General features: G+C 52.2%; 1 protein-coding gene across 2 annotated transcripts in view; it reads right to left on the reverse strand.

The window, feature by feature from the left end:
* Nucleotides 1–354: 354 nt before the first annotated feature.
* Cars2 (cysteinyl-tRNA synthetase 2, mitochondrial) overlaps nt 355–26,576 on the reverse strand; it is a 33,155-nt gene continuing 6,933 nt past the window's right edge. For both annotated transcript variants that reach the window (XM_052161927.1, XM_052161928.1), the window contains exons 4-15: nt 24,883–24,954; nt 24,266–24,371; nt 18,554–18,637; nt 10,821–10,950; nt 10,040–10,173; nt 7,948–8,015; nt 4,772–4,838; nt 4,243–4,381; nt 3,606–3,729; nt 2,070–2,168; nt 800–1,006; nt 355–537 (exon numbers count right to left, since the gene is read on the reverse strand). In XM_052161927.1, coding sequence (XP_052017887.1) covers nt 460–537; nt 800–1,006; nt 2,070–2,168; nt 3,606–3,729; nt 4,243–4,381; nt 4,772–4,838; nt 7,948–8,015; nt 10,040–10,173; nt 10,821–10,950; nt 18,554–18,637; nt 24,266–24,371; nt 24,883–24,954 — 1,308 coding nt within the window. In that variant the 3' untranslated portion in view covers nt 355–459. The remainder of the gene's footprint in view (nt 538–799; nt 1,007–2,069; nt 2,169–3,605; nt 3,730–4,242; nt 4,382–4,771; nt 4,839–7,947; nt 8,016–10,039; nt 10,174–10,820; nt 10,951–18,553; nt 18,638–24,265; nt 24,372–24,882; nt 24,955–26,576) is intronic.

Consider the following 26,576-nt stretch of genomic DNA (forward strand, 5'->3'; position numbering starts at 1 on the left):
TAGACAGTGGCCTCGCAGAGCAGATCTTTTAGAGGCCTGTGGGAAGGGCAGGGCACCTGGGTGTCACTGGCATTTAAGCATGGCATGGCGTGCCAAGATGCCACAGGTCTGCTTCCTGCGCTCTGCCTGCTGGCCCCCCTCCTGAGGGTGACCTGCTAGCTGCGTGCCTCGTCAGTGGGGTCTGCTCTCCAGCTCCCCTTGTCTAATCCTTGGGCACAAGGGCCACCTAACCACAGGCGCTAACCAGGTCCAGGAATGTCTCCTGGACAGATATGAACTTACTGAAGGGAATGTTGAAAATGTGGCCGTCTGGTACCAGGCCGTCCCAAATACACACCAGTGGACAGCACAGGCTCATCTTACTGTTGGCTAAACAGCCACAACTGACAACTTTAATATAAAGTTTTCATCCCAAAAAAGCATATGTCATGGCGTGAAGGCTTGTGGGGTGCAGCTGCCTCACCCTCGGTCCCCAGGTTTCTGGTGTTTTGTCCTTGGGTCCAGCAGTTCCCATGTGGAGGCTGCATTGCCTCTGTCCTGAAGGAGAAAGCGTCCGTCACATCCTCTTAGTCAAGGTGATAGGTCAGAAAGCAGAGCCAGAGAGGCAAGGGGGTGGCACGGCCTGACAGGGCAGCCCCTCGCCCACAGGGTTGAGTTTCACAGCTCTTCTGGCTTACACACCCCCTCCAGCCCTCCACGTCTGCCCCAAGCGGGTCTCGGGGCCTGGGTGACCAGCTGCCGTCTGCCCCTTTCTGTCTCCTGTGCCATTGCTCTCCCCTGTATTGGCAGTATTGCTCACCTTAACATTGATGCCATGGGTGACGAGGTCCCGGCGTAGCGTGTCACATGCCTCCAGCAAGGGCTGCCTCTCCTGGAGCTGCTGTTTCCGAGCCTCTCCAGTAGCCCCGGGTGTGGCCAGCGCATACTGACGGACCTTCAGCCTGAAGCGCACTAGTTCATCTACCACACAGCCCAGTGTTACCGTGCTGCTGTCTCCTGAAACACACTAAGCCACGGACTCTGTTAAATGAGTCTGCCCCGCAAGCAGGACCCCAGGTACAGCCTGGGAGACCACACTTGACTAGGTTCTGAGTGGAGACCTGGAAGTCATTATCAGTTTTCCAGATGCTTGCCCTTTTTAGAGAATATGTGGGGGAGGGTCAGCTCAGCAAGACACATGCCTTGACTGGCTCATGGTAAGCTGGTAACACCCACTTTGACCCTGTCTCACCTAGACCTCAGCAACAGTTGTACAATGTGACAAGTGTCAACAGAATCCTGTCATCTCCAGATAATGTAGCAGCCTGAGCCTTAAGCATGAATGAAGACAAACCTTTTTGCCATAGCCAAGCATGTAAGCCAGTGTTGATGTCAAGTGGCCCGCGGGTGTGGGTGTGGATGTGCACGTGTGTGCATACTGAGATCCCATGAAGTGGGCTGTCGAGCTGTCTGCCTGGCTGTACAAAACTGGCTAAGGGGCCAAAAGGGAGTCCCCTGTTGGAGCAGAAGGCACCTTTTTCTAAAAGCCAGCACTGAGACCTGCATAGACACTAACCCAGAAACTCTACAGTGACATCCAAAGGACTGGGTCACACCTAGGGACCATGGCCAGCCCCATGGATGCCATGAGCCATGTACCTTACTGAACTGGAACTGAGGGAGGAGAGGGTTGTAGAAGGGCCTGCCAGTCTTGCCCTTTCTATTTGGTACAACTGGACATCACAGGAAGGGGCAGGGAATGCAAGTGTCCTGTGGACAGCCAGAGTCTGGCCCTAGCATCCCTGCCAGGGACACAGAGCGAACAATACACAGCCGACAGGACGGGACCTCCCATGCAGCACATGCCCACTGCCACCGTTTACACAGCTGGGGGGAAACATCCTCACACACACCATACTGTGCCATGGACCAGAATGGTGGCGCCAACTCTGCTGTGAGCTCGTCAGTGCTGAAGGTGAGCTAACAGGTACTGTGCCCCTCCAGTGAGTCCTTCAGTGAACACTTCCCAAAGGAGAGTTTGCAACAAGTAGGCAGTTTCAGGGGGAAGCATTTGAAAGAGATGGATGTACCTGTTGACTTGTGAGAGAAATCCCAACAGTCTCAAAAAACTGCTCAACGTAGGAAATGATGGCCCCAAACACAGTGGGGCTTCTTGGGCCACCAGCTTCCTGCAAGAGCATGGATGTGAAGTAAGCGCATTTCTCTTCTGTTTCAGTGGGCTCTGCAGAGCCAGGCTCACTGGCAAACCGGACACTACAGTGCAGCCATGCTGGTAACACGCCTGCCTGTCACAGCGTGGCTGTACCTGCACAGCTGAGGCTGAGCATGGCCACGGGGACAGTGCATGGGCATGGGAAGGTCGGGGATGGGAGCTGCGGGTCTCAGGAAGTCTGCTGGGCCTCAGTCACTGATGTGGGCCCACGTGAGCCTCCTGCAGTGGCAGGTGCCAACCTGTCCCTGTGCTGTAATCAGCTTGAGCTCGCTCACGCAGAGGTGGCCAGGTTGTAGGACTCACTGGAGGGGACGCTGGGAAGTTAAGGGGAGGCTGCAGCTGGCAGCTGCCATCCAAGCACTCCAGGCCCACCCACAGCCAGCTTTCCTGAGTACGGGTGGGGGACCTGCTGGTGCATACAATGTCAGTCTGAACAATTCAGGCAGGGTGGGCTGAATGCTCGAACCCTCAGTGACCACGTAGGAAACTCAGTAGAAAGGCACCATGGTCTGTCTGGTGCCTTGTGTGGAAATGAGCTCTGATCAGGAGACTGCCCACCTGTGCTACTGACAGTGTCAAATCTGGGAATCTACTCAAGCATCCAAAACTTCATGGCTACCTGGAGCCATTCACCACAACAGTGCACCAACCAAGAAAGTACTAGAGCCCTGTGTCACCACAGGAAAGGGCTCCTATGACCTGCATGGCCACCTAGGGGCTCCCATTGCTCCCATGGCAACACTCTGGAGAGCCTTGGGACCAGAGGGCCCAGGGTTGGTGACTTCCTGACACTGAGGTGCAGGAGTGTAAGCCCTGGAGAAAGGAGGTCCTGCCTCCACCCTGGCAGCACCGAGTGCAGAGCAGACAGGGAAGACGGTGAGTGCTCGCCACCGTCCTATGGTGCTCACTTAGATCCCGGAGGTGCTTCAGCAGGAGACCGAGACCCAGCTGGGTGGACTCTGAGTCCAGGTCTCAACAACTTCTAATTGTTTTGGGGACTGTTTTCTTTTTGGAGAAGGAACACAATGGATCCTAGAGATTGAACTCAGGGCCTTGCTTGTGCTGGGCAAACACTTCATCACTGAAGTTGGCAAACCCCAACCCAACTTCCTGTTTCAAAATCACCAGCCCCTCCACATGCTGCCAAGCCATCAGGAAGGTTGCTCAACACTCATGGTGTCAGCCATGCGACACAGCCATCTGCACACAAGCTGATGCACCTGCTGCGGGTTCACATGTTTACTACTGAATGAAGGGACCTAAATGTGCCGCAAGCTGTGCTTGTCAAGTCCCACATGAGGGAGCTTTGGGAGGAGTCCAGAAGATTGATGGAGTCAGCATCCATTCCTTAAAACAAGCCCCGCCCTGGCATCCACAGCCCCCTGCAAGTTACCTTCGAGACAGCCCTGAGCTGCCTGTTGGCATGGTGCACAAGGTCCAGGATGGTGCTCACTGCCCTCGGGGTGTCGAAATCATTGGCTAGAGCAGCCTTCACGGCCTTCTTGGTGCTCGCCAGCCTGGAGTGGGATATGGGAGTCACCTGTGATGAGAAGGCAGGTAAGGGGCTCTCAGGCGCCCCAGCCTGGCCTGGCTCCAACCTTGGATACACAAATATCCTTTCCTAAGAAGTAAAAAAAATATCAACTCGGGGACCCTTCCTAGGTTGTGTTTATGGTTTTGTAACAAAATACCAGTTACCACCCTAACCAAATAAAAAAACTGTTGAGTGAAGGGAACCTGCCCACTTGTTGGGCACAGTACCCACTCAGGTGATTTTGTAATAGTCAACTACAGAAGTGAAGGCCCCTGCCTACCAACTGTGGCAATCCTGAGCTACCGGAACAAGAAGGAAACGCGCCCAGCTCTAGGTGAACGCAGCCTGTGCAGGACTCAGGACCAGAGGGTGGTGGGGGGTGACACCTGGCAGGTAAGGAGGCTACATGGGACCCTCCTCGCTCGGGAGTTCCTGCTGACCTCTGCATCCTGGTCACCTGTCCCCAGAGTGGCGGTGAGTTCTCATGACTGCTTACCTCTCCCACAGCACATCCTCCCCAACAGGGCCACAGGTCAGCTGCCCCTTTACATAGGCACGCGCATCCTCCACAAAAGAGGCTAGCCCCAGCAAGAGGTGCGAGGCTTCCACCAGGGTACTGTCACTGTATTCAATGGCTGCAAGGGAAGAGATGGTCACTGAGGAAACACCTAGTGCACCCGAAGCACATCACCTGAGAACCCAGCTGCACACAACGCTGTGGCCAAAGGGCTGTCTGGGCATATGGGCCCTGTCCCTGAACAGGCTCCACCCAATGCTGTCCTAGAGCTTTCTGGACACCAGGGCTCATTTGTTTCAGTGACATGTATGTAGATAGGCAGACATGACGGTGGACTCTGGGAAGAGCAGCCTCACCTGGGCACAGAAACTGGGTGTGCTTCCCAAAGAGGCTTCCTCCGGTCTCATGTCTCCAGTCAACCCCAGAGAAAGGCAGCAACCACACTGCCTGGATGGGCTTACCCCAGGCTGGCATTCTGCCAGCCCAAGGCACACAGGAGCCAGCTCACCTGACCTATAGTTGGTGCGCAAGCAGAAAAGACGGAAGACATCAGGGGAGAAGGTCTGCAGGAAGTCCTAGAAAGGGAAGACAGGCAGCTGTCAGTCGGGATTGCGGGGCTTGTACATGCAGCGAGACGTGGAGGGTGTTCTCCCAAGCCTTGCTGTGCCCGGCCCTCACCGCTGGTTTCCCAGCAGCATCTCCAGCATCCTTCTCTTGGTCATCTTCATGGCGGGAGGGCTGAGGGACATCCAACACCCCTGCGGATCAGGCCCTACCTGACATGGACACGGGTGTGTGTGTGTGTGTGTGTTGCCACCTGATACCAGGAGGCCTAGTGCACAGGGACAATATGCACAATGGAAGAGAGAGGCCATGTTTGCACCTGGCCTCACTGGAGGGGAAGAGAGCATAACAGCTCAGTCAAGGCTGACATCCAGGCTCAGGTTCAGAATGAGATGAGGATCGAGGGCTCTGCCCACCCCATGCCATAGCACTGTGTCCTGAACAGTGAGGATGCTCTGAGCTGTGACCCTCAGCAGGTACCTCCCTGCAGATTACTCGTGAAATTATTTATCTGCCCTGAAAGCCTCTTCCTTGAAGACCAGCTCTCCTGGTACCAGAAGGTGCTATGCAGGCTTCCAAGGGCGGGAAGCCAGCTGTGTTGCCCGTGGACCACAAGAACCCCGAGGGTGCAACAACAACAGCCGGACCTTGGTGCTATCCAACAACTCTCCTTAATTGGACTTAGGCCCACTTGGTCCTGGAAACCTAGCCAACTACCTATGGCTAGTGAAGTCATAGATTTTGGAGAAGAACCTACTGCCACCACTTTGTTAAACCAGCATAATTCCTAACTACATTCTAAATATTTATCCTTATGCCCACAGACAAATGCAGTTCTCATCCCTCATCGAGGAAATGTATCTTTGCCACAGATGGAAACCGGAAAAGAAGGGTCCAGTTTCAACTGATCCATCTCCAACTCGATTCCCGCCCCCAAGAGGGATGACTGTGGAAGATGGACAGAAAGGTTTTAAAAGTTGGAGGAAAAGGGAGTTTGCTGTGAGACTGAGTCTCCTAGAAACACCATAGAAGCTGCAACTATGAAGTCTCACCAACAAGACTGTAACAACATGGTCTGAACAAGGACAACAGACAGGCTAACCTGGACAGGTGGCAACCCAGGAGACCCCAACCATATACAAAGAACTACAAGTAACGGGGCAAAGCACACCAGCTGGCTAATAACAAACGGTCTCAGCCCTGAAAACATACATATAAGCAACATACAGACTGAGCAAGTTGTAGCCATAGATTTAGAAATGCACACAGGAGGCCATAACAAAGACAAAGAGGCCATGAAACCAAGAACGAGAGAGAAGCTGAAATGGAGGCTGTGCTGGGGGGTTAGCCTCTGGTTTCACAGCTGCACTGGGGGGTTAGCCTCCGGTCCCACAGCTGCACTGGCTTCTCCGGAAGAGCAGGGCCTCCCTGCCCATCACCCTCCATAGGAGTGTACACGGATGATTGTTCCTAGGCACAGAAAAAAGAACCTTTGATGCGACTCCTGACGTTGAGAGGGGTTTCTGGTCTGCCTTCTCAGATGGGAACCTCCCAACAACTCTTCCACCTTCATTGACTTCCCAAACAGCAGTGGCAGTCACTAGAGGCCACTTGGCTGGTCCCTAATCCTGGGTTCCATGACCTACTTGGGTCACAGTAAGGACTCAGCAGAGATGGGGGTAGATGGTCTGCATTTGTAAGGCATGGCTCCCAGGCCCACTAACTGCTTAAGGATGGCGATCACGCATCAAGGCCACACCAATGATCCAGGGCACCAGACACCCACCCAAGGCTGCCAAGGACAGGAGGCGCGCATGAACCTTTCATTTGTAAATCCAGATAGCTTCTTGGTGGGTGCGTGCCTGCTTGCGTGAGTGCATGCATGCAACCTGCTGGGAACCAAAGCAGTTTAACTACAACTACAGGAGAGGGGAGAAAAACTCCACACAGCTAATAGACAAACACAATTAATATCCACCTGCTATTCCGTAAGCACAGGAACGATGTCGTTAGTCTGACCAGAAGTCTTCTGTTGACACTAGAGAAGATGTCAAAGCTGGGTGCTCCACTGAGTACAGTAGGATGCTTAGTCCTCAGGTAAGCTCCGTTTGTTGCTCACTGCCAGAGCTATGTCCAGGCATACCATACGTGCATGACCTCTGACGTGTCATCTACATAAAGGTCACTACATCCCACCTTCTGCATCCATGGGCTCCATGCCTACAGCCCATGCCTACAACCATTCACAGACTGCAACACCAGAGCGCACGTGTGCTGAGGACACATGGACTTCTCTTTCTTTCCCTTATCCCCCTGAACAAGAGTGTGTAGCAATGATGTGCATAGCACTTGTGTATGTATCAGACACCAGCAGTCTTTAGGACAGCTTCTGGCATCTATGGAGAGATATGTGCAAGCTACACGCATATATTCAGTGTGCATATGTGTGTGGGCACATGCATGCTGCAGTGTGTAGAGGTCAGAATAAGAACCAAGAATGAGCTATGGATGTGGTTTAGCTGCAGAGATCCTAGAAGGGGAGCCCTGGTTGAATCCTAGTGCGTGCCACCAAAGAAGTGTGAGAGAACGGACTCTCTAAAGTTACTCTTTTAGCCAGGCGGTGGTGGCGCACGCCTTTAGTCGCAGCACTTGAGAAGCAGAGGCAGGTTGATTTCTGAGTTCAAGGCCAGCCTGGTCTACAGAGTGAGTTCCAGGATAGCCAGGGCTACACAGAGAAACCCTGTCTGGAAAAACCTAAATAAATAAATAAATAAAGCTTAAAAATTTACAGAATGGAGAGTAAAGGGGGAGGAAGGGGGGGGGAGAGAGAGGCAGGCAGTTAGGCAGAGAGAGAGAGAGAGAAGCAAAGAGAAGGGAGAGATGTACTCTGGGAAGGCAAGATGAAAGGCAGATTCAAGAAGGAAGCAAGCGGAGAGGGAAGATCCACAGGCCTGAAGGAGGTGCCATGCACCTTGAGACAAGGAGACGTCGCCCCCTGGTGGCAGCCCATGTAGGGCTCGGACAGACCATGAGTCCGGTGACTGATTTCACCCCACAGAAGCCCCAAGCCACACCGCAGCCATCAGCCACTCAGGCAGCGGTGCACACTGCGTACTTTACCTTAATGGTGACGTAGTTTTTTAGGGATTTAGACATCTTTTCTTCTTTGCCCTTCACATGCAAATGGCCTGAAACAAAAGAAGATCCCCTCTGAGCTGGGTGACAGCAAGGACCCCTCTAAAGTGGTGAAGAGACCCTCTGACAGTTACAGCCTCTTCAAGGCAGCCCCAGCCGGCCACAGCTGAGGCTGCCCACCCTGAGGTGGGGAGACCCACGCACAGATGACAGGACACCAGAAGGGAACCTTTATGTTTTGCCCTGAGCATAGACGCAGCTGGGCCGGTGGAGCCACAGGCGTGTGTGTCCCCAGGACACAGGACAGTAACCCACACCTGCAGGAACCTGCACCTGCAGTGTGTGCTGTGAGCAGCCTTCCAGGACAATACTGCAGAGTCGGGGTGCGATCACAGGCCCACACATCCCATGCATCACTGCCCTATCCTGTCCCAGATCGCTGACCTAAGTGGCTAGTCTCCTGTCTAGCCACAGTCTGGGGTGTAGCTGTCAGTTTTTCTGCTTCAGATGTCTTCCCAGGCTTCTCCATAGCTGTATGTCATTTTCTCACAGGTACATACAATGCAGGAGAAAACCAAAGCCATGCAGGGGACTTCTAATGTGGGATGTGTCTCAACAAAGCTTGTCTCCAGAGGAGGGCCTTTCTGTCCCAGACAGATTTTCCCCTTTCCAAATATACCTTCACTCAGAGACACTGGAACTTTTATTGGACCTCACAGCCAAGTTAATGTCATACCTTGAGGTCACTTAAGACAGCTGATATCCTACTGATCCTACTTAGCCTGTTGGTTTAATGTGTCTTTAACATGTCAAACCCACACTAACTTGCTTTGGATTTCTCATGTAATCAACTTTTACAACCTAAGCTGATGCACAGCTTTAGTAAGCAGTAACTAAGCATGCCCCTGACAGGGAGAAATGCATGCATGAATACGTGTATGTTATAATAATCACTTGCTTAAAAGAGCAAGCAGGTCAAAAGGGACTTCATTCAATAAAAAGACATTACACATGTTGAAAATAGCACACATATAACTTTATGATGGGGTGTTTATTGTACCAAGTGCTCCTGGGTCAACTGGGGTTGGCTGGAGTAAATAACTCACTCCCTTGTAAAACTGGGAAAAGATTTCTGTAATACAGCCCTCACTCCTCCATGAGATTCAATAAACTTAGAGCAAAGTTCTCTGGTGGACACACAAGACACAGATATCCTACTCAGACATCCAGGAGCACAGAAAGATACATGATAGACGGACTAGCCAAAAACTGCCAACTAGGGACAGACAGACGAAGGTCATGGGAACAGAGGTGGAGAATTCAAACACGGGAGTTTTCTTGGTTAAGTGAATCAAGGGGAAGTGCTGAGTTTTCTTTCCTTGCTGTAACATCAAAGCATTGTGGTGCCTCTGTGATTCTCTTTAACCAGTGTAGTGACCACTTTCTGACTGGATCTGAGGTCTGCTCCACAGAAGGGAATTTGTGCCTGGTGCTGTAAACCTGGTCAAAAGCCCATGGCTCAGGAGCGACAGGCCCTAGCTGGGAGCCTACTACTGTAGTTTTGCCAAACAACACTGTATCAAACTGCCTTCTAAATATTTATGCACAGGGGTCAGCGCTGCTCTCAGTGTCCGCAAAAGAAGCCTTTTTCTGCAGTGGGCAGCAGTCACACAGACTCACAAAGCGCTGAGGTAAATAACTGTCTGTCGAGGGCTCAGTCCTAAGTCTATTTCCCCAAACCTCAAGGAACCTCTCAGAAAAAAGACTCGAAAGAGACTAAGAAGCAGACAATGCCCACCCCACCCCCCCAACCCCTTCGGACCTCGCTGCAGCCAGAGCTACCAACACAAGACTGACACAGAGTAGACAACCTGACAGGCCGGAATGTGGTGTGATCTGTATGGCCAAGATACATTGTATACATAGACTAGCAAAGAAGAAAGAAAAGTTACTCTACAAAGACCCAAGCAATGATTTCAGTCAAATTTCTCTTCCCGCCCTGCCAGTAGAGCTATGGACTTCCACAGGCAGAGTTGACAGACACAAAGGAGAGACGTTTGCCTCAAGTCAGGCTCACCAGAATGCAGGAAGTAATTTCCCCACTGCTGACACTGGTGGAAGACTTCGCTCTGTGCTATTTCGTTTTCATGATGTGGGAAAGCCAAGTCTATGCCGCCGGTGTGGATGTCCAGTTGGCTTCCAAACACCTCACTGCAGGGCAGAGGGCACGCACATGTGAGCAACCTCCACAGCAGACTCCATACCGCACTCTCATTCCCAGCAGCCCTCCTCACACCATAAAATATGTCTCTGCTCAGCTGCACATAGATCTACTGGGCTGGCAATGGGGAGCAGGAACCAACTGTTGGGGCTGTCAGAACCCTGGGGAAGCACAGGGCTGCCTGAGAACAGGGAGGGTAGTACCACCCTCCTAGCTGGCAGAGGGGCTACTCCTGAGACAGCGGTAGATTCAGCACTCTGGAGAGGTGAGCTGGCCACAGCATGGGCACATATATGTCCTCAAAATGGCTTTTCTGAGGTGCCACGTCTAGCTGAGGTCCTCCCTGTCTGGCTTTTACACCTACACACTCTCAGGTTTGAGCAGCCTGTCAGGGACCATGAGGTACCTCTTGCTGTATGGTAGGCATCTCTCTGCTAGGAGGCTAAACTAAACAGGAAGGCCAGGCACACCTGGGCTAGGCAGGGCACCCCCCCACTGCCACTCCCACCCCCACTTCCCCCACCCCCGCCATGGCCCCAGCAGCCCCCTCCAGCCTCCTGATTGTTCTTTCCCTCTGCCAGGCCACACCTTCACACCTGGCTTGAGCATTTGCAGCCTGGAAGCCTCTGGGGTTTACCTGGCCATAGCAGAGCACTCGATGTGCCATCCGGGCCGGCCGTCTCCCCATGGCGAGGCCCAGAACACCTCCTGAGGTTTGGCTGCCTTCCACAGGGCAAAGTCGCTGCTGTGCCGCTTATCAGAGTCAACTGTTGGTGACAGTTAGTCATTGAGTAAGGAACCATAGTGCAGCTCTCGCCACATGCACAGCCTGGCCATGACAATGGCATGTCTGCTCTGTGTATCTTCCTTCTCACAAATCTCACCCTTCCTCCTCCTGTGCTCCACTCGTAACCAGTGGGCCAGCAGGACGGACGCCTCCATGCCAACAGGGTCAGCAGAGCAAGCTGGAGCATCCAGAGCCTGCGAACACCAGGGCACCTGCTGCCAGGGACCAGAGCCCAGTGCCTGGCCAGGTCTGCTCAGTCACTTTTGAGGGACTGAGTTCCTACATGACATTTCCCATAATAACGACAATCCTCCAGAGGGCAAAGGTGACATTAGGATAGAGGACAAAAGCAAAAAGGGCAAAGGGCAAATGGAGGTGTATCAGACCCAGGGACAGACCCCAAAGAGTTCAGCAAGTCCCCTAGACAAACTCCGCCCTCTCTTAAATGCTGCAGTCATACTCAACTCGCAGTTTCATGGCTGTTGTGGACTTGCTGTCCCTACTTACACACATTGACAAATGAGGTCACTGGGTCAGTCTGGACCTCTGCATTGACAGAGCACGGTACAAGGTGAGGCCCATTGGGAACTGCAGGCTAGCAGTGGACTGGCATGGGCACAAGAGGCCCAGAGAAATACTGGGTTTCAGCATGTTGATGTGGGAACAAAGTTGGCAGGAACAGACAGGAGTTGGCTGGAGCAGCAGAGAGCACTAGTTATTCCAAGAAAGAGATCAGTCTGCGCAGAGGCAACATGCAAAAGCAAATGACCAACAATGGTATTCTAGGAAGCTGGCTGGCCCAGGCAGGATTACCTATGTCCCCAAATCTCTAGTTTGATACAGGGCTGGCTCTACTCATACAGCTTCCCTGAACACCCCTACTACCCCCAACACCCCTACTACCCCCCAATACCCCTACTGCCCCCTAACACCCCTACTGCTCCCTAACACCCCTACTACCCTCCTAACACTCCTACTACCCTCCCAACACCCCTACTACCCCCCCAACACCCATACTATCCTCCCAACACTCTTACTACCTCCCCAATACCCCTACTACCCCCCAACACCCTTACTACCCTCCCAACACTCCTACTAATCCCCAACACCCCTACTACCCTCCCATGCCCCTACTACCTCCCCAACACCCCTACCACCCCCCAACACCCCTACTACCCCCAAACACCCCTACTACCCCCTAATACCCCTACTACCCCTTGAACACCCTGACTACCCCAGAACACCCTGACTACCCCTGAACACCCCCACTTGCCCCTGAATACCCTGACTACCCCGTGAACACCCTGACTACCCCTGAACACCCCTACTTGCCCCTGAACACCCTGACTACCCCTGAACACCCCTACTTGCCCCTGAATACCCTGACTACCCCGTGAATACCCTGACTACCCCGTGAATACCCTGACTACCCCTGAACACCCCTACTTGCCCCTGAACACCCCTACTTGCCCCTGAACACCCTGACTAACCCCTGAATACCCTGAATACCCCCTGAACACCCTGACTACCCTCTGAACACCCCTACTTGCCCCTGAACACCCTGACTACCCCTGAATACCCTGACTACCCCTGAATACCCTGACTACCCCCTGAATACCCTGACTACCCCCTGAACACCCTGACTACCCCCTGAATACCCTGACTACCCCTGAACACCCTGACTACCCCCTGAACACCCTGACTACCCCTGAACACCCTGACTACCCCCTGAACACCCTGACTACCCCCTGAACACCCTAATTACCCCCTGAACATCCTGAATACCCATGAACACCCTGACTACCCCCTGAACACCCTGAATACCCCCTGAACACCCTGAATACCCCTGAACACCCTGAATACCCCTGAACACCCTGACTACCCCCTGAACACCCTGAATACCCCCTGAACACCCTGAATACCCCTGAACACCCTGACTACCCCCTGAACACCCTGAATACCCCCTGAACACCCTGAATACCCCCTGAACACCCTGACTACCTCTGAACACCCCGACTACCCCCTGAACACCCTGACTGCTTGCAAGACTGATGCAGGCTTGTGTGAAGCCCTGGGCATCTCAGGACAATGGATTTTCCAGTATACACTGGTTCAGATATGTCTACATCTTGTAAAACAACTGCACTTCAAAGAAAAAGGTAAAGTTGCTGGCACCAGGCAGGCAGGGTGACTCACAAGCAAGGCACAGGAGAATGGAGGCTGTCAGGCCTCACTGACAACACACCCTGAGGAGAAAGTGGCCTGTGGGCTCCAGGGTACACTGTGGACAAGTGTTATGTCCAGCCACACTGACCTCAAAGGAAAGTGGTAGAATACTGCTATTGTAGGGCCCAGGAAGCCCAAGGAATGTCCCCAAGCAGAGACTGTCCCAGAAACAGCTGGAAATAAATCCAAGTCAGGCAACAGGCAGGGTGAAGCCCAAGGCTGCCAGTGCCAACACACACACACACACACAGCCGATCGGAATGACAGGAGAAGGAACACAAAGGAGCCTCCTAACCACGCATTCTGCTGGACCAACAGAGGCCAGTGGCCACCTGACAAGCTCAGTAACCGTAATGATGACTGGCACCCGAACAGAAAGGGTCCACCAAACGCCGAGAGACAGTTTTCATGACCTTGGCAACACTCGCTTCACTGTGACACATACACAGTTAGGTTCTCAGCCTGCTGAGAGGGGTGGAAAAGAGAGGCTGTGAGGGGCTTAGCGCCCGCTCTGTTCATTTCCCACTAGAGGAATGGCGGAGCCTCGAGTGTGAAGGGAGTTCACTCTACAACTAAGCAGAGTGCCCAGCCACATCAGAGAGAGAGGGTGACACGGAGCCTGGTGAAGTCCCCAATGTCGGAAGAGCAATTCAGGCATTAGTAAGGAACAGCTTACTATGGAAGAAAGCAAGAAGCCCGTATTTAACCAGCACCTAATGGTTCCTAAGACCAAGGGCGGCTTTGATCAGAACCAACTCTTTCTTCTTTTCTTTTTGTATATTTTGTGTGTGGCGGTGTGTTGCCTGCATGGACTGAGGGACTAGGGATTAGACAGATTCCTGATCAGCAGACAGATAGGGAGAGAGGTGCTGACGATGTTCTGCACCCCCCCCCCTGACTTGAGACAAGCATCACATCTTAGAACAATGTTCTTGTAAGCTTTTGTCCCCCGCCCCCCCCCCCCACAGGCCCTGTGCTAACGGGCTGGTCCAACAAGCTCAGGACTGCACCAGGACATGTCACACAACAGTTGTGCGCTAGTCAGCCATCCCATCTTCCTTCAAACTGACAAACCCTAAGTTAGGAAAAGGAAGACAAAACCGGGTCCTCAAGGAGAAGCTGGCTCTGGCTTGCTTTCCTCTGTCAATGTGCAGTGTCTTCTGACCCCTAATAAAGGCCTTTCTTTACATGCTCCTTCTGTGATCGAGAGAATTTCCCAACAGTCACCTGTCACACAAGACTTTTCCTGCCTTTTAACTCTTTCACTGGCAGAAAACAGAAATCTGATCTAGACCCTTGTAGTGTCCTCAGAGGCCAGAAGAGGGTGTCTGATCTCCCAGGACTGGGATTATGCAGAGTTGTGAGCTGCTATGTAGGTGCTGGGAATCAACTTGGGGTCCTCTGGAAGAACAGCCAAAGCTGTTAACATTGATGTTGGGGTTTTGTCTAAGCTCCACCCCACACCTACCTGGCAATAGCCAGGTATGCCCCGCCCCAGAGGTCTGGCCCACTATAAGAGGGGCTACTTGCTCCTCCTCTCTCTCTTTGCTTTCTGCTCTCCCACACTCTCTCACCTCTCTGCCCCTGGGGCTCTTCCCCCCTCCACATGGTCATGGCCGGCCTCCGCTCTCTCTATTCTCTCTCTCTCTCTCTCTCTCTCTCTCTCTCTCTCTCTCTCTACCACTAACTCCCAATAAACTCTATTCTATACCATGTCTGTGTGTGTGTGGTCCCTCAGGGGCAGAGGTGCCCAGGCAAGGGCTCGCCTGGACACCTTCCCCCACGCCGCCTAGCCACACTCACCTAACCCCCATACTCCCCCCTTTTAAGCCCTTTCATCCTGGTGCCGAAAGTCCTTCAATTGAGCCATCTTCTAGCCCTTCCCCTACACTCCACCGTTCCCACATAAACTGTTCTACGAAATAACCAAGTAACAGCCTGTCTATGTAAAGTACTCCAGGAAGCAAGCAAGAAAACCACAGAGCTGGAATACCTCTGTCACAGAGACCCTTTTTGCAGTCAAGAATGTATGCTAGGATGGCTAAAGGAACGTAAAAGGAGGCCATGAGGCCTTCTGCGTCTTCTGGTGATGAGTGTACTACCCACATCTGTAGATACAACTGTGCTAAGCCTGTAAATTAAATCACCAACCTGTATGAAGAATGTGGCATGAAGGGAAAGCCACGAAACACAGCCTGCAAATCCCAGTGAGCCAGGGGCTGGGGATGGAAGAGGATGGGAAGGGAGGGGGGGTGAAGGACTAGAGGACCTGGGAATACAAAGCATCCAGAGACAACCTCAGTCAGGCACTTGGGTTGGTGAGGAGGGAGGTGAGCACAGTCACAGGGAAGGGTTGTTACCAAGCAACCAGGGCCGGGTAGGGCAGGGCTGACACAAAATTATTATGCAAGCACCCTAGGCCAGGGCCACGTCACTGGGTGACCACAGGACTGCAACCTAGGAGAAGTCACGAGCAGGACCCACTTCTCCACCCTGCCAATTGAGTTACTGCTACAATTCAAAATTTGAAGAGAAAAGCCTTGTTCTAAAATGACAAGATCCCAGCAGTGGAGCCAGAAGGGCCCAGCGCCTTTGTTTTGCTAAACACTAATCCCCAATTTCCGACCCTTTACTCACACTGTGCTTTTGAATAAGGCATTTCCAACTGTGAGAGTCCGGGTGGGTGGGGGTGGGGGTGGGCGGGCGAGCAGGTGGGCGAGAGGGGGGGGGGCGGGGTGGAGGGAGCACCTGTCACTCACTGCTGGGGATTCAGGGTGGTGCTGCTGCTTTGGGAGCCTCGCGGGACCAAGCAGGCTTTCCACGTGACACAGCCGTCACACTCCTTGGTGTTTAACCAAGATGATGAAAACAGTCACAAAATCCTGTACATGGATGCCTGACACAGCCTGATCCCTAACTGCCCAAATATGGATGCAGTCAAGATGGATTGACTAAGAAACTCCAGTGGGCACAGACAGTAGGCATCCACCACTCAGTATCAGTGAGAGCCCTCTACCCAAGCATCTAAGATCTACAAAGCCTGAAAGGATACTGCCAGGGAGCATGGTGGCCATGCCTCTAAGCCCAGTCCCCAGGAGGCTGAGGAAGGGAGACCCCCTCAAGATCAAGGCCACCTTGGGCTACATAGTATCAAGCAAGACTGTCTCCAGAAAGCAAGCCACAAAAGCCCATTACTAGCAGAAAGAAGACGACCTGGAAAGGCCAGGGCTGAATGTGTACAATTTTGCAACATTCTGGAGAAACAAAGTTAAAGTTCTGAGTAGTGAAAAGGCCACTCTGGTTAGGGTTGAGGTGGCAGAGACAGGAGAACTGAGCACAGATGGTCTCGAAGCTGGAAACCACTGCATGTGACTGGGCCATGGGAACAGCACATGAGGTGTCTATCCACATGTACAGACTATCCACACCAAGGGGCGAGCGAGCTACCATGAGCTACATACTAGGGTGATGCCGCTTTCTCCTGGGACGTCTCCACTGCTCTAGGGGATGATGGGACTGAGCAGGAAGAGGTCAAATAGGAATTCTGTACCTTCCCTGTGCTGGGCTATGAACCCCAGTGGCACTGAAAACACAAAGCCCATGGAAACAAAATCAAAAGCTGGGCCTGGAGGCACACACCCGCAGTCTCAGTATTTGGGGGAGAAAAGCAGGATCTGCAGGGCCAGGTCGCCCTCTGCTGTGCAGCAAATTCCAGGTTAGCCTGGTTACAAGAAGGACTTCCCCACAATCAAATTCAAATCAACAAAACTAGCTTGATACTGTCAAAACTTGTAACTCTCCCAAAGCCCTCTTCCTGGGGGGATAACCCAAGCTTGTGTTAAACCACCATTCATAGATACGATGATCCCAGAATGCTTTGTTGGAGAGGGGGCGCAACAGGTAGCTATTGATTGGGTAAAAGTAACATGATTTCTGAGAGCCAGATAAACAAGGCTATTAAAAATTAATTAAGCAAAGTATGGTGTACATGTCCTTTATTCCTGGCACTTGGCCTGACTTGGTTAGTTCTAAGGGCAGCCAGGTCTACATAGCAAGTCCCAGGATGGCCAGGGCTACACAGTGGAACCCTGTCTCAAAAGTAAATAATAAAAATTCAAAACTAGATTAGTGATGAATATGGCATCCACAGTCTCTATCCACAGACACTCAGAGTTAGGCTAAACCTGTAAATTAATTACCAATTAAGAAGCACATGGCATTGAGGAAAGCCAGGTAACACAGCCGGAAAAGTCTCCATGATCAAACAGGGTCCAGAGACAGTTCTTCAGAAGAATGGCAGAAGGCAGTGTGGGGGAGGAGTAGAGGAGAAATGTTAGAGAAGATTTGGGAGCCGGACGGTGGTGGTGCACACCTGTAATCCCAGCACTCTGGGAGGCAGAGGCAGGCGGATTTCTGAGTTCGAGGCCAGCCTGGTCTACAGAGTGAGTTCCAGGACAGCCAGGGCTACACAGAAAAACCCTGTCTCGGAAAAAAACAAATCCAAAAAACAAAAAACAAAACAAACAAACAAACAAACAAAAAAAAGATTTGGGGATTCAAAGTAGTCAGGGTAGCCTGGCAGTGGTGGCACACACCTTTAATCCCAGCATTTGGGAGGCAGAGGCAGGTGGATTTCTGAGTTCGAGGCCAGCCTGGTCTACAGAGTGAGTTCCAGGACAGCCAGGGCTACACGGAGAAACCCTGTCTTGGGGAAAAAACAAAACAAAACAAACAAAAAAGTTTGTCAAAGTAGCCAGGGACTGAAGTGCAGGTCACAAGTTACAGCACTGACTTAAAGGCACTTGCTGCCATGCCCAGGGTCCTTAATGGTTTAAATTTAGTTCTACAAGTTTATTATTTCTTCTTCCTAAAAATAACCACTTTGACCTAACACACTGTTAAAGCACAAATGGCACAGGAATAGAGGGACTTATGTTGGGAGCTTATGTTGGCCAAACTATGACATGCGTGCATGTCTCATGCAAAGAAAATCCCAGAGGAGAGAGCAAACAGCATGGCTGGGGCAGAGCAAGACAGAGGCAGGGCATGCTGGGCTTGCATTCAAACTGCCTTCTGCAAGTCTCACCTGTTCATGGAAACGGATTGACCCCAGGATTAACCCCACAGCGGGGCCGAGGACCCCAAGGCAGCCCACGTCTGCGTCTCCCGGCTCCAGACCTAACTCTCAGAAGCCCACCTCAGAGGCCGAGGCCCACAGGGACACTGCCATCACTCACCTCAGAGGCGGAGGCCCACAGGGACACTGCCATCACTCACCTCAGAGGCGGAGGCCCACAGGGACACTGCCATCACCCACCTCAGAGGCGGAGGCCCACAGGGACACTGCTATCACCCACCTGGCTCTGCAGTTGCACTGGGGACCGTGTTGACCAGCTTGCCATACTTGTCCCCTCGGGCTCGCAGATCAAAGTAGACACTGCCTGGTTGACAGAGACAGTTGTGAGTTTGGTGCTTCCCCACACAGGGCAGCACATCGGAGAAGTCTAATAGTAACAGTAAGGGACAGTTACAGCTCAGCACAGAAGATGGGGCTGGGCCCCATCAGGCCAGAACTGAAAAGAGCAGTACTGCCTAGTTAACATTATCTGGGCACAGCATGACCAGGCGCAGGGCTGAGGACACACGTGAGCTCTCTGCAAAAGGTTTCCACAAGTCCTCTTAGTAGGGGGAAGGAAGGAAGGAAGGAAGGAAGGAAGGAAGGAAGGAAGGAAGGAAGGAAGGAAGGAAGGAAGGAAGGAAGGAAGGACTGAATAAAAAGCCTTAAAGGATATGCCAATAATCCCAGGAAAACAAGTTCAAAGCCACCCTGAGCTACACAGAGACCCCCATCATTACAACACAATGAACAATAGGTTACACAGAGAAACCCTGACTTGAAAAAACAAAACAAAAACAAACAAACAACAACATAAAAACTCCACACTCAATTCTTTAGCTTTTACTTGCATGCTAATTTAAAGACACTGTCCTTGGGGCTCTGTCAATAAAGTCTCTGTTAAGCAAGCATGGGGACCTGAGTTCAAATCTACAGTACCCACATACAAACTCAGGCATGGAGAGTGTGTGCCAGTAACCCCAGCCCAGGGCTGGGTGGAGGCAGGAGGTCCCTGAAGTTCACTGGGCAGCCAGCTAGGTGACCAATGGGCTTCAGGTTCTGTGAGCGACTGTCTCTCACACACACACACACACACACACACACACACACACACACGCGCGCATTGTGTGCATGCATGTGTGTGCGTGTTTGAGTGTGCATGTGTATGCATGTGCACATGTGTGTGTGCACCTGTGTGGTGTGTGTGCAGGTGTGTGCTTGTGTGTACATGTGTAAGTGTGTGTGTTCACGTGTGTGCATGTACACACGCACACATGCATGCACATGCAACACAGAGCGCTATACACAACAGACATAGACACAAAGACACTAATCTCTCCCCAGACATCATCTTCTACACCACCACTGCCTACACTCTTCATGTACCCCACGATGATCTGCTGAGATGCCTATCACGGTCCACCTCTTCAGACCGAGTGTAAGACCCTCTACCAGGACAGCCTCAGACCAGGGTGAACTTCCAGAGACGGGAGATTAGAGGCCGGGGGAGCTGCAGCCGGCAACAGCACTAACTGCTCCCATACCCAGCCTGTAATATAGCTCCTTCCCAGGAGGGCAGTGCTCCCAGCTGGTGTGTGCTGACGGAAGCCGTGCACCTCGAGCGTGCTCCCTGAAGTCATCTGAAGGCCAGCATCCATGACTGTCACTAGAAGACATGTACAGGAGCAATTCTCACCCATACAGGTGTTTCTCTTCCCACCCTTTCAATCAGCCTGTGCTTACTGCACTGTCCTCCTGGGGTCACTGCCTGGCCTTCAGAACACCATGTTTCAAGACCAAGGCAGCTCTGTGCTTGGCAGACACAAGCAGCCCCAAGTGTCTGCGCTTCATTCCGAGCTTCCAGGGAGACAGTGGTCTCTGCAGGGAGGGGAGAAGGTCGGGTGGCTTAGAAAGCACAGCCAGCTAACCAAGTAGCATCCTGCTCTGCCCCTTAGTGCTCTGGACATGCAGAGTCCACTGCGGAGCTAGCCGCCTATCCTTACACCCGGGCCAACGAGCCCAAGAAGCAGGCAGAGGGGAGATGGGAGAGCCTAGGGCCAGGCGCACTACCTCCTATACGCACACACTCCGAAATGCTCAAAGAGAAACCGCCGTGCAGACGGGCAGCGTCCTTCGTTTGCCTCGCTGAGGTTACCAATTTGCTGAATAGGCTGTTTTCACAAATAGTTCAAAGATCACGTTGCAGCTAAGGCCTGTGGAACTGTCACAAAGCCCACGTCACTGCAGTTCGGGTGAATATAAGATATTCTGAATTAAATTTACAGTGACATGCAGGACTGCAACCCAAGGCCAGGCATCATTAGCACATGGTACGCCTTTAGTCCCAGCAGAGGTTTCGGAGGTAGGCTGAAGGAAGGCAGGAGGACCTCCATGAGCTCCAGGACAGCAAGAACTACACGGTGAGATGCTTTTTTGATGAAAGGATGGACGGACGGACAGATGGATGCATGCATGCATGTGCAGACGGCATTCGCTCCTGGAGAGCAGCAGCCACGGAACACCTGTGTTCTCCGAAGCAGAAGCGCACAGTCCCTGTCCACCCCCCAACAACAATCACGCTATGCTGGGATAAGCTGGAATGGTACCTCAGTTCTTTCAAATGGTTTCTTTGGGGACAAATTCCAAATATACCAAAGTAGACAACATAGAAACTTCAGTGCTTCCCTATGTATAGGCCCTGGCATGTCACCTCCACTGTGAGATGGGGCTCTGGGGACATGTGCCCAGGGACAAGTACCCGGCTCCATACTTGGCCCTTTGTCTGTGACAAGCACCTCAACTCTTTTGTACCTGCAGCCTAGCAGCGGTGGTGAGCTATTGAGTAAAATATTGGAAGGGAACATGATAGGCTATCCGTGGCCATATCTGCCCACGGAAGCGGAGACCGCAAAGCAGGAAGCTCGCCTTCTGCCGTGGTGGGCCAGTGAGAAGCCCGTCCTTGGGAGGGCTCGTGGGAAGCAGCAGGGGCTTGCCAAGCACGCACAGAGCTTTGGCACTGCATGGGTCAGGTGCACTAGGCACAGCTGTAACCCCAGGATCCAGGCCGTGAGGCAGGAGGATCAGGGGAAGCAGAAGGATCGGGCATTTAAGGTCATCCTCAGCTATGTAAGTTGAAGACCAGCCTGGGATACAACAGACCCCATCTCAAATGAGAGAAAAAAGCCAGGGAAGGTATGGCTGAGGTCAGCGTGCGATCACAGGAACAGCCAAGCATAGACTGCCAAGACGCAGGGAAAACACGTAAGGCAAAGCGGGAGGAGGCGGTCGCACCAACTACGCTGTAGGACTCAAGTGCCTGTGAGTCACAAGGAAGGAGTGGGGACTCAGGGTGGGAGGCTCTAAAAAGCCATGACCACTAACAAGTGTCTTGACTCCATTATATGGACAGACACCGTCCTGCAGAGGGCAGGGAGGCCACCAAGAAGGACCTAAGCCAGGTTTCACAACAGCACTGGAGCACTGTCTATTTGGACACTCATGCTGCCGGGAGGAGTGGCTAACTCTGTTCTGTGACAAACAAGGTGTGCTGGTTATAATAAAAATGCACACACACCCCCAGAGGCTTACAGGGAGTGGCTCTATTAGGGGGTGTGGCCTCGTTGGAAGAAGTGTGTCACTGGGGGTGGGCTTAAGTTTTCAGAAGCTCAGGCCTGGCCCAGGGGCTCTCTCTCTCTTCCTGTTGCCTGCTGACCCTGACCTAGAACTCTCAGCTACCTCTCTATCACGTGTCTCTCTGCATGCTTACCACCTTGATGACAACGGACTAAACCTCTGAAATGTAAGCCGGTCCCAATTAAATGTTGTCCTTTATAAGAGTTGCCTTGGTTATGGTGTCTGTTCACAGCAGTAAGACACAAGGCACGCTTGGAGATGACCAGTCCAATAGGAAGGGACAGTCCCCAGGGGACCCCTGCCCTGTCTCCAGCTGTGCGGAAATTCCTCAACAAAGACAAGACGGCAAGGTGGCCCAGTGGTAAGAGTGCTTGCTGGAAAGCAGGGACCTGTGTTCAAATCCCGCGCATCCACGTAAAACTCAGATATGGCTCCACATGCCTGTATCCCCAGTGCTTGGGGTGAAGACATATATATCCTGGGTGCTCGCCAGTCAACCAGCCAGCCTAGCTGAGACTCTAAGTGCAGGCTTAGTGAGAGACGCTCTCAAGAAGCAGGGTGGAAGGGAGCAGTGGCTACCAACACGCAGTTAGAGCACAGGTCCCTGCTCTACAAACTGCGGTCTGATGGTCCACTCTGCTGCCTAAGTCTGGATGAACAAATGCCGGGTGGCTCCTAAGGGACACGCTCAGCCACGGGCATGGGACTTTGGTGTCATCCCTGCTAAGTTGGTTTTGCAGAGCGGTGCCTCAGTGCCAATACCGAAATGCTGCTACTTCCCCGATGAAAGGAACCCTACCAGCCGTGTGGTTAGCTCCTAACCACATGCGCCCTCCACACACGTGTGGGAACGAGGACACGGTTACCCTTGCTTTTCCACATATTACATGTGGGAGGAGAGTGGGCAGCCATCCAGGAGTCTATCTCCAGAAACTGTTTTGCGGGGGAAGAGTTGGGTTAGGAGCTCCCAGACGGCTGGGGAAGCTGCTGGGCACTGCCACGCAGGCAGGCAACCTGGTGCCCAGGCCTCTTGTGTCCAGGAGGCGAGGGCAGCATCTTCCACAGTTCTCCAGCCTGATGACCACCAACCAGGGCAGGCGACCATCTTGAAATGGAGGAACTGCTTAAAACCATGTTCGGTTGTCTTTATTCAGTGTGCTGGCTAGCCTCATGTCCGCTTCACACAAGCCAGTTATCTGAACGGAGGGAGACTCAGTTGAGAAAATGCCTCCATTAGATTAGTTGGGGGTTTAGCTCAGTGGTAGAACGCTTGCCTAGCAAGCACAAGACCCTAGGTTCGGTCCTCATCTCTGAAGAAAAAAAAGAAAAAGAAAAAAAAAGAAAAAATAACAAGGTGCTGGAGAGATGGCTCAGCAGTTAAGAGCACTGGCTGCTCTTCCAGAGGTCCTGAGTTCAATTCCCAGCAACCACATGGTGACTCACAACTATCTGTAATGAGATCTGGTGCCCTCTTCTGGTCTTCAGACATACATGCAGGAGACTGCTGTGTACATAATAAATGAATATATCTTTAAAAAAAAAAGATCCAGCAATTGGGCATTTTCTTAATTAGTGATTGATGGGGGAGGGCCCCGCCCACTGTGGGTGGTGCCATCCCTGGGCTGGTGGTCCTGGGTTCTATAAGAAAGCAGGCTGAGCAAGCCAGTAAGTGGCACTCCACCATGGCCGCTGCATCAGCTCCTGCTTCCAGGTTCCTGCCCTGCTTGAGTTCCTGTCCTGACTTCCTTCAATAAGGAAGTGTAAGCTGAATAAACCCTTCCCTCCTCAGCTTGCTTTCTCGTCATGGTGTTTCGCTGTAGCATTAGAAACCCTCACTAAGACAAACTGGTGTCTGGTTAAGTGGCTCTGCAGACTGTGAAGACTCTGCACTGAACCTTCTGCTTCTAAGTGCTTGGCTGAGTAGGCTGAATAAGTATACTTTGCTTTCATAGCATTTAACAAACCTACATTACACTCGTGCACACACATGCACACTAAGTGCGTGTGCACACAAAACGGGGAGACTGATAGAGAAAGACACCAGACCTCCTCATCTGACATCACAATGCATGTGTGTATATAAGCACAGGCCCCTGCACACACATGATTATCACACTCACACACACCCTTAACCCTGAGATACATAATTAAAAAGATAAAACAAAATCTGGAAAAAAAGAATGGACCCGGGCTGGAGAGATCAGTGGCCTCTGCTCAGGCAGAGGATCCAAGTATAGTTCCCACACCAGAGCTCCCTGCACCTCACAACTCCCAGGCGTCCCCCAGGGGTTAGAGGGTTAGTTTGAACCTTCATGCTGACCTGTGGCTGTCGAGTACGCATGGCCATGGGCAATGATTCCTTTGATGAAAGAAATGATGTGTGGGATGTTCTCAGTGACTCTCAAGTACACGGTCGGGGGCAGGACCTGGGAGGAGGAAGCAGAGACGGGCGCCATGGGTGATCTCGAGCTCAGGGTCAATGCACAGACTCAGCAAGACGCGGCGGCAGCCATCCTGAGTCACGATCGCAGTGATGCTCCCAGTGAGCCAGCTGGCTTTTCCCGCGTGGTTTCCCTACCAACTCTCCATAGGGCACTGGAGGGGAACAAGGAGCCAGACAGCTAGACCTCGGTGCCAGGAATGTGCCTGACTCTGATGGGAATGTAAGATAAACCAGGGTGTTCTGGCAGGAATACAGGCTAACTTACTCACACGGGCTTCTTCGGGCCCTAAGGAGAAGAGACCAGCTCATCCTGCCACTCAGAGACCAGCTCCGCCCACTCAGCTCAGCATGGGGGGCCCTCTCTGCAGATCTAGATCTCCCCTTTCTTCAGTCTTGACACCATGGGGTCTGTACTCAGGCACTAGCAACCGACTGTTCCCGATCATGTGGGCCAGCCACCACTGACCCTTTACGAAGGGGAAACCACAGCTTACCTTCAGGGCTGCCATGTCTTGTTTAAATTCTTCCTCAAAACGACTGGCGAGAGAAGCAGGTGACACGTTCATCTGCACAAGGTCAGACAAGGACATCAGCACATCTGGAAGACCCGCAGTCCCATCTGGGCAGACCAGGCTACCCCTGCAGACAGGGTGGTGCCCACATGCCCCACTGGGGCTTGGCCTCAAGATCTGAGTGTTCATTTGAGGTGTTGAATCTACCCTAGAGCTCAGTAGTCAAAGGGCTCCCGGGTCCTGCCCTCTGGGTACAGAGAAAAGCGGGCGAGTAACAGCACCTTTCTAGCACATGATAAACCAACCCCATTCTCCACGAGTGCAGCAAGCATCCACTCCCCAGGACAAGAAATGAGTTCCATCTCACATTCCCTACAGCAGGAAGAAATGGTTAAAACATAAAATACAATTTCGAAAAAGCCTTAGAGAAGTACTTGGAAGTAACAGGACACGGAATGTACCGACGTCTCGGACTGGGGCTATCCTGAACTCCCGAAGCTGCAGGAGGCTGCCACAGTAGGACATCTTGGCACACAGACCTTTAGTGCTGGGACCTGGGTCTCTTAAGATCAGAGCAGGGGACACTGAAGGTCTGGCTCAGAAGCAGAGTGCTTGTAAACAATCTTAGAACGGATGGGGGAGGGGCAAGCGAGGCTCCACCCCAGCTGAGGAGCTACTGGCAACTTGAGGGTTGCTTGAAGTTGTTTTTTCCACAGGGCTGTGGCATGCTCATAAATGCAGCACTATCTAACTCGGTATATTATAAAAACAACCAAGAACATCAAAGGGAAGATGCATGAATGTGTGTGTGTGTGTGTATGTATGTATATATGTATATAATTGTCAAAGAATAGTTTATTTTATATTAAAGTAAATAGGTACTAAGGCTGGAGACATGGCTCAGCGGTTAAGATCACTGACTGCTTTTCTGAAGGTCCTGAGTTCAATTCCCAGCACCCACATGGTGGCTCACATCCATTTATAATGGGATCCGATGCCCTCTTCTGGTGTGACTGAAGACAGCGACAGTGTATTCACACACATTAAATAAATAAATCTTAAAAAAGAAAAAAAAGAAGTAAGTGCTAAATATTATTGGTAAATGGCTTTAATCTCAGCCCTGGAAGAAAGAGGCAGAGGCAGGCAGAGGCTAGCCTGAATTCAAGGCTAGCCTGGTCTATATAGTGAGTTCCACCTCAACCAAGGCAACATAGCAAAACTGTCTCAAACAAACAAAAACAAAGCAGGCTTCATACACATCTTGTACAAGAATCCACAGTCTACCTACACTCAGCAAGTGCTTACGCAGCACCTACTGTGTGCTGGGCCTGCCTGAAGCACACCCAGCTACCTCATGAAACACATCTCCTCTGCTCTGGAGTATCAAGACCCTCTGTCAGGTTTCTCAGTGGCACTGGGGAAGCCTGGTGACCAACGGGGACAGACAGGGCTCTAATGCAGTAGCCACAACCACTGAGACTGACTTCAAGGACAGTGGGTGGCCGGAGAGTTTTCACCCTTCTTTCTAACTCTGTGGCCCCAGGGCCCTCACTGGGCCACGACGCCCAGCCTGTGGTTTACCACAGCCCCTTAGGCTGCTGGGAGGATGGAGTGTCCCGGTAAGACAGACAGAGTCACTGCAGAGTTGCTGAGAAGAGATGGAGTCCCAGGCTCCC

The sequence above is a fragment of the Apodemus sylvaticus genome, chromosome 18 (genome assembly GCF_947179515.1).
Source record: "Apodemus sylvaticus chromosome 18, mApoSyl1.1, whole genome shotgun sequence".
NCBI lineage: Eukaryota > Metazoa > Chordata > Mammalia > Rodentia > Muridae > Apodemus > Apodemus sylvaticus.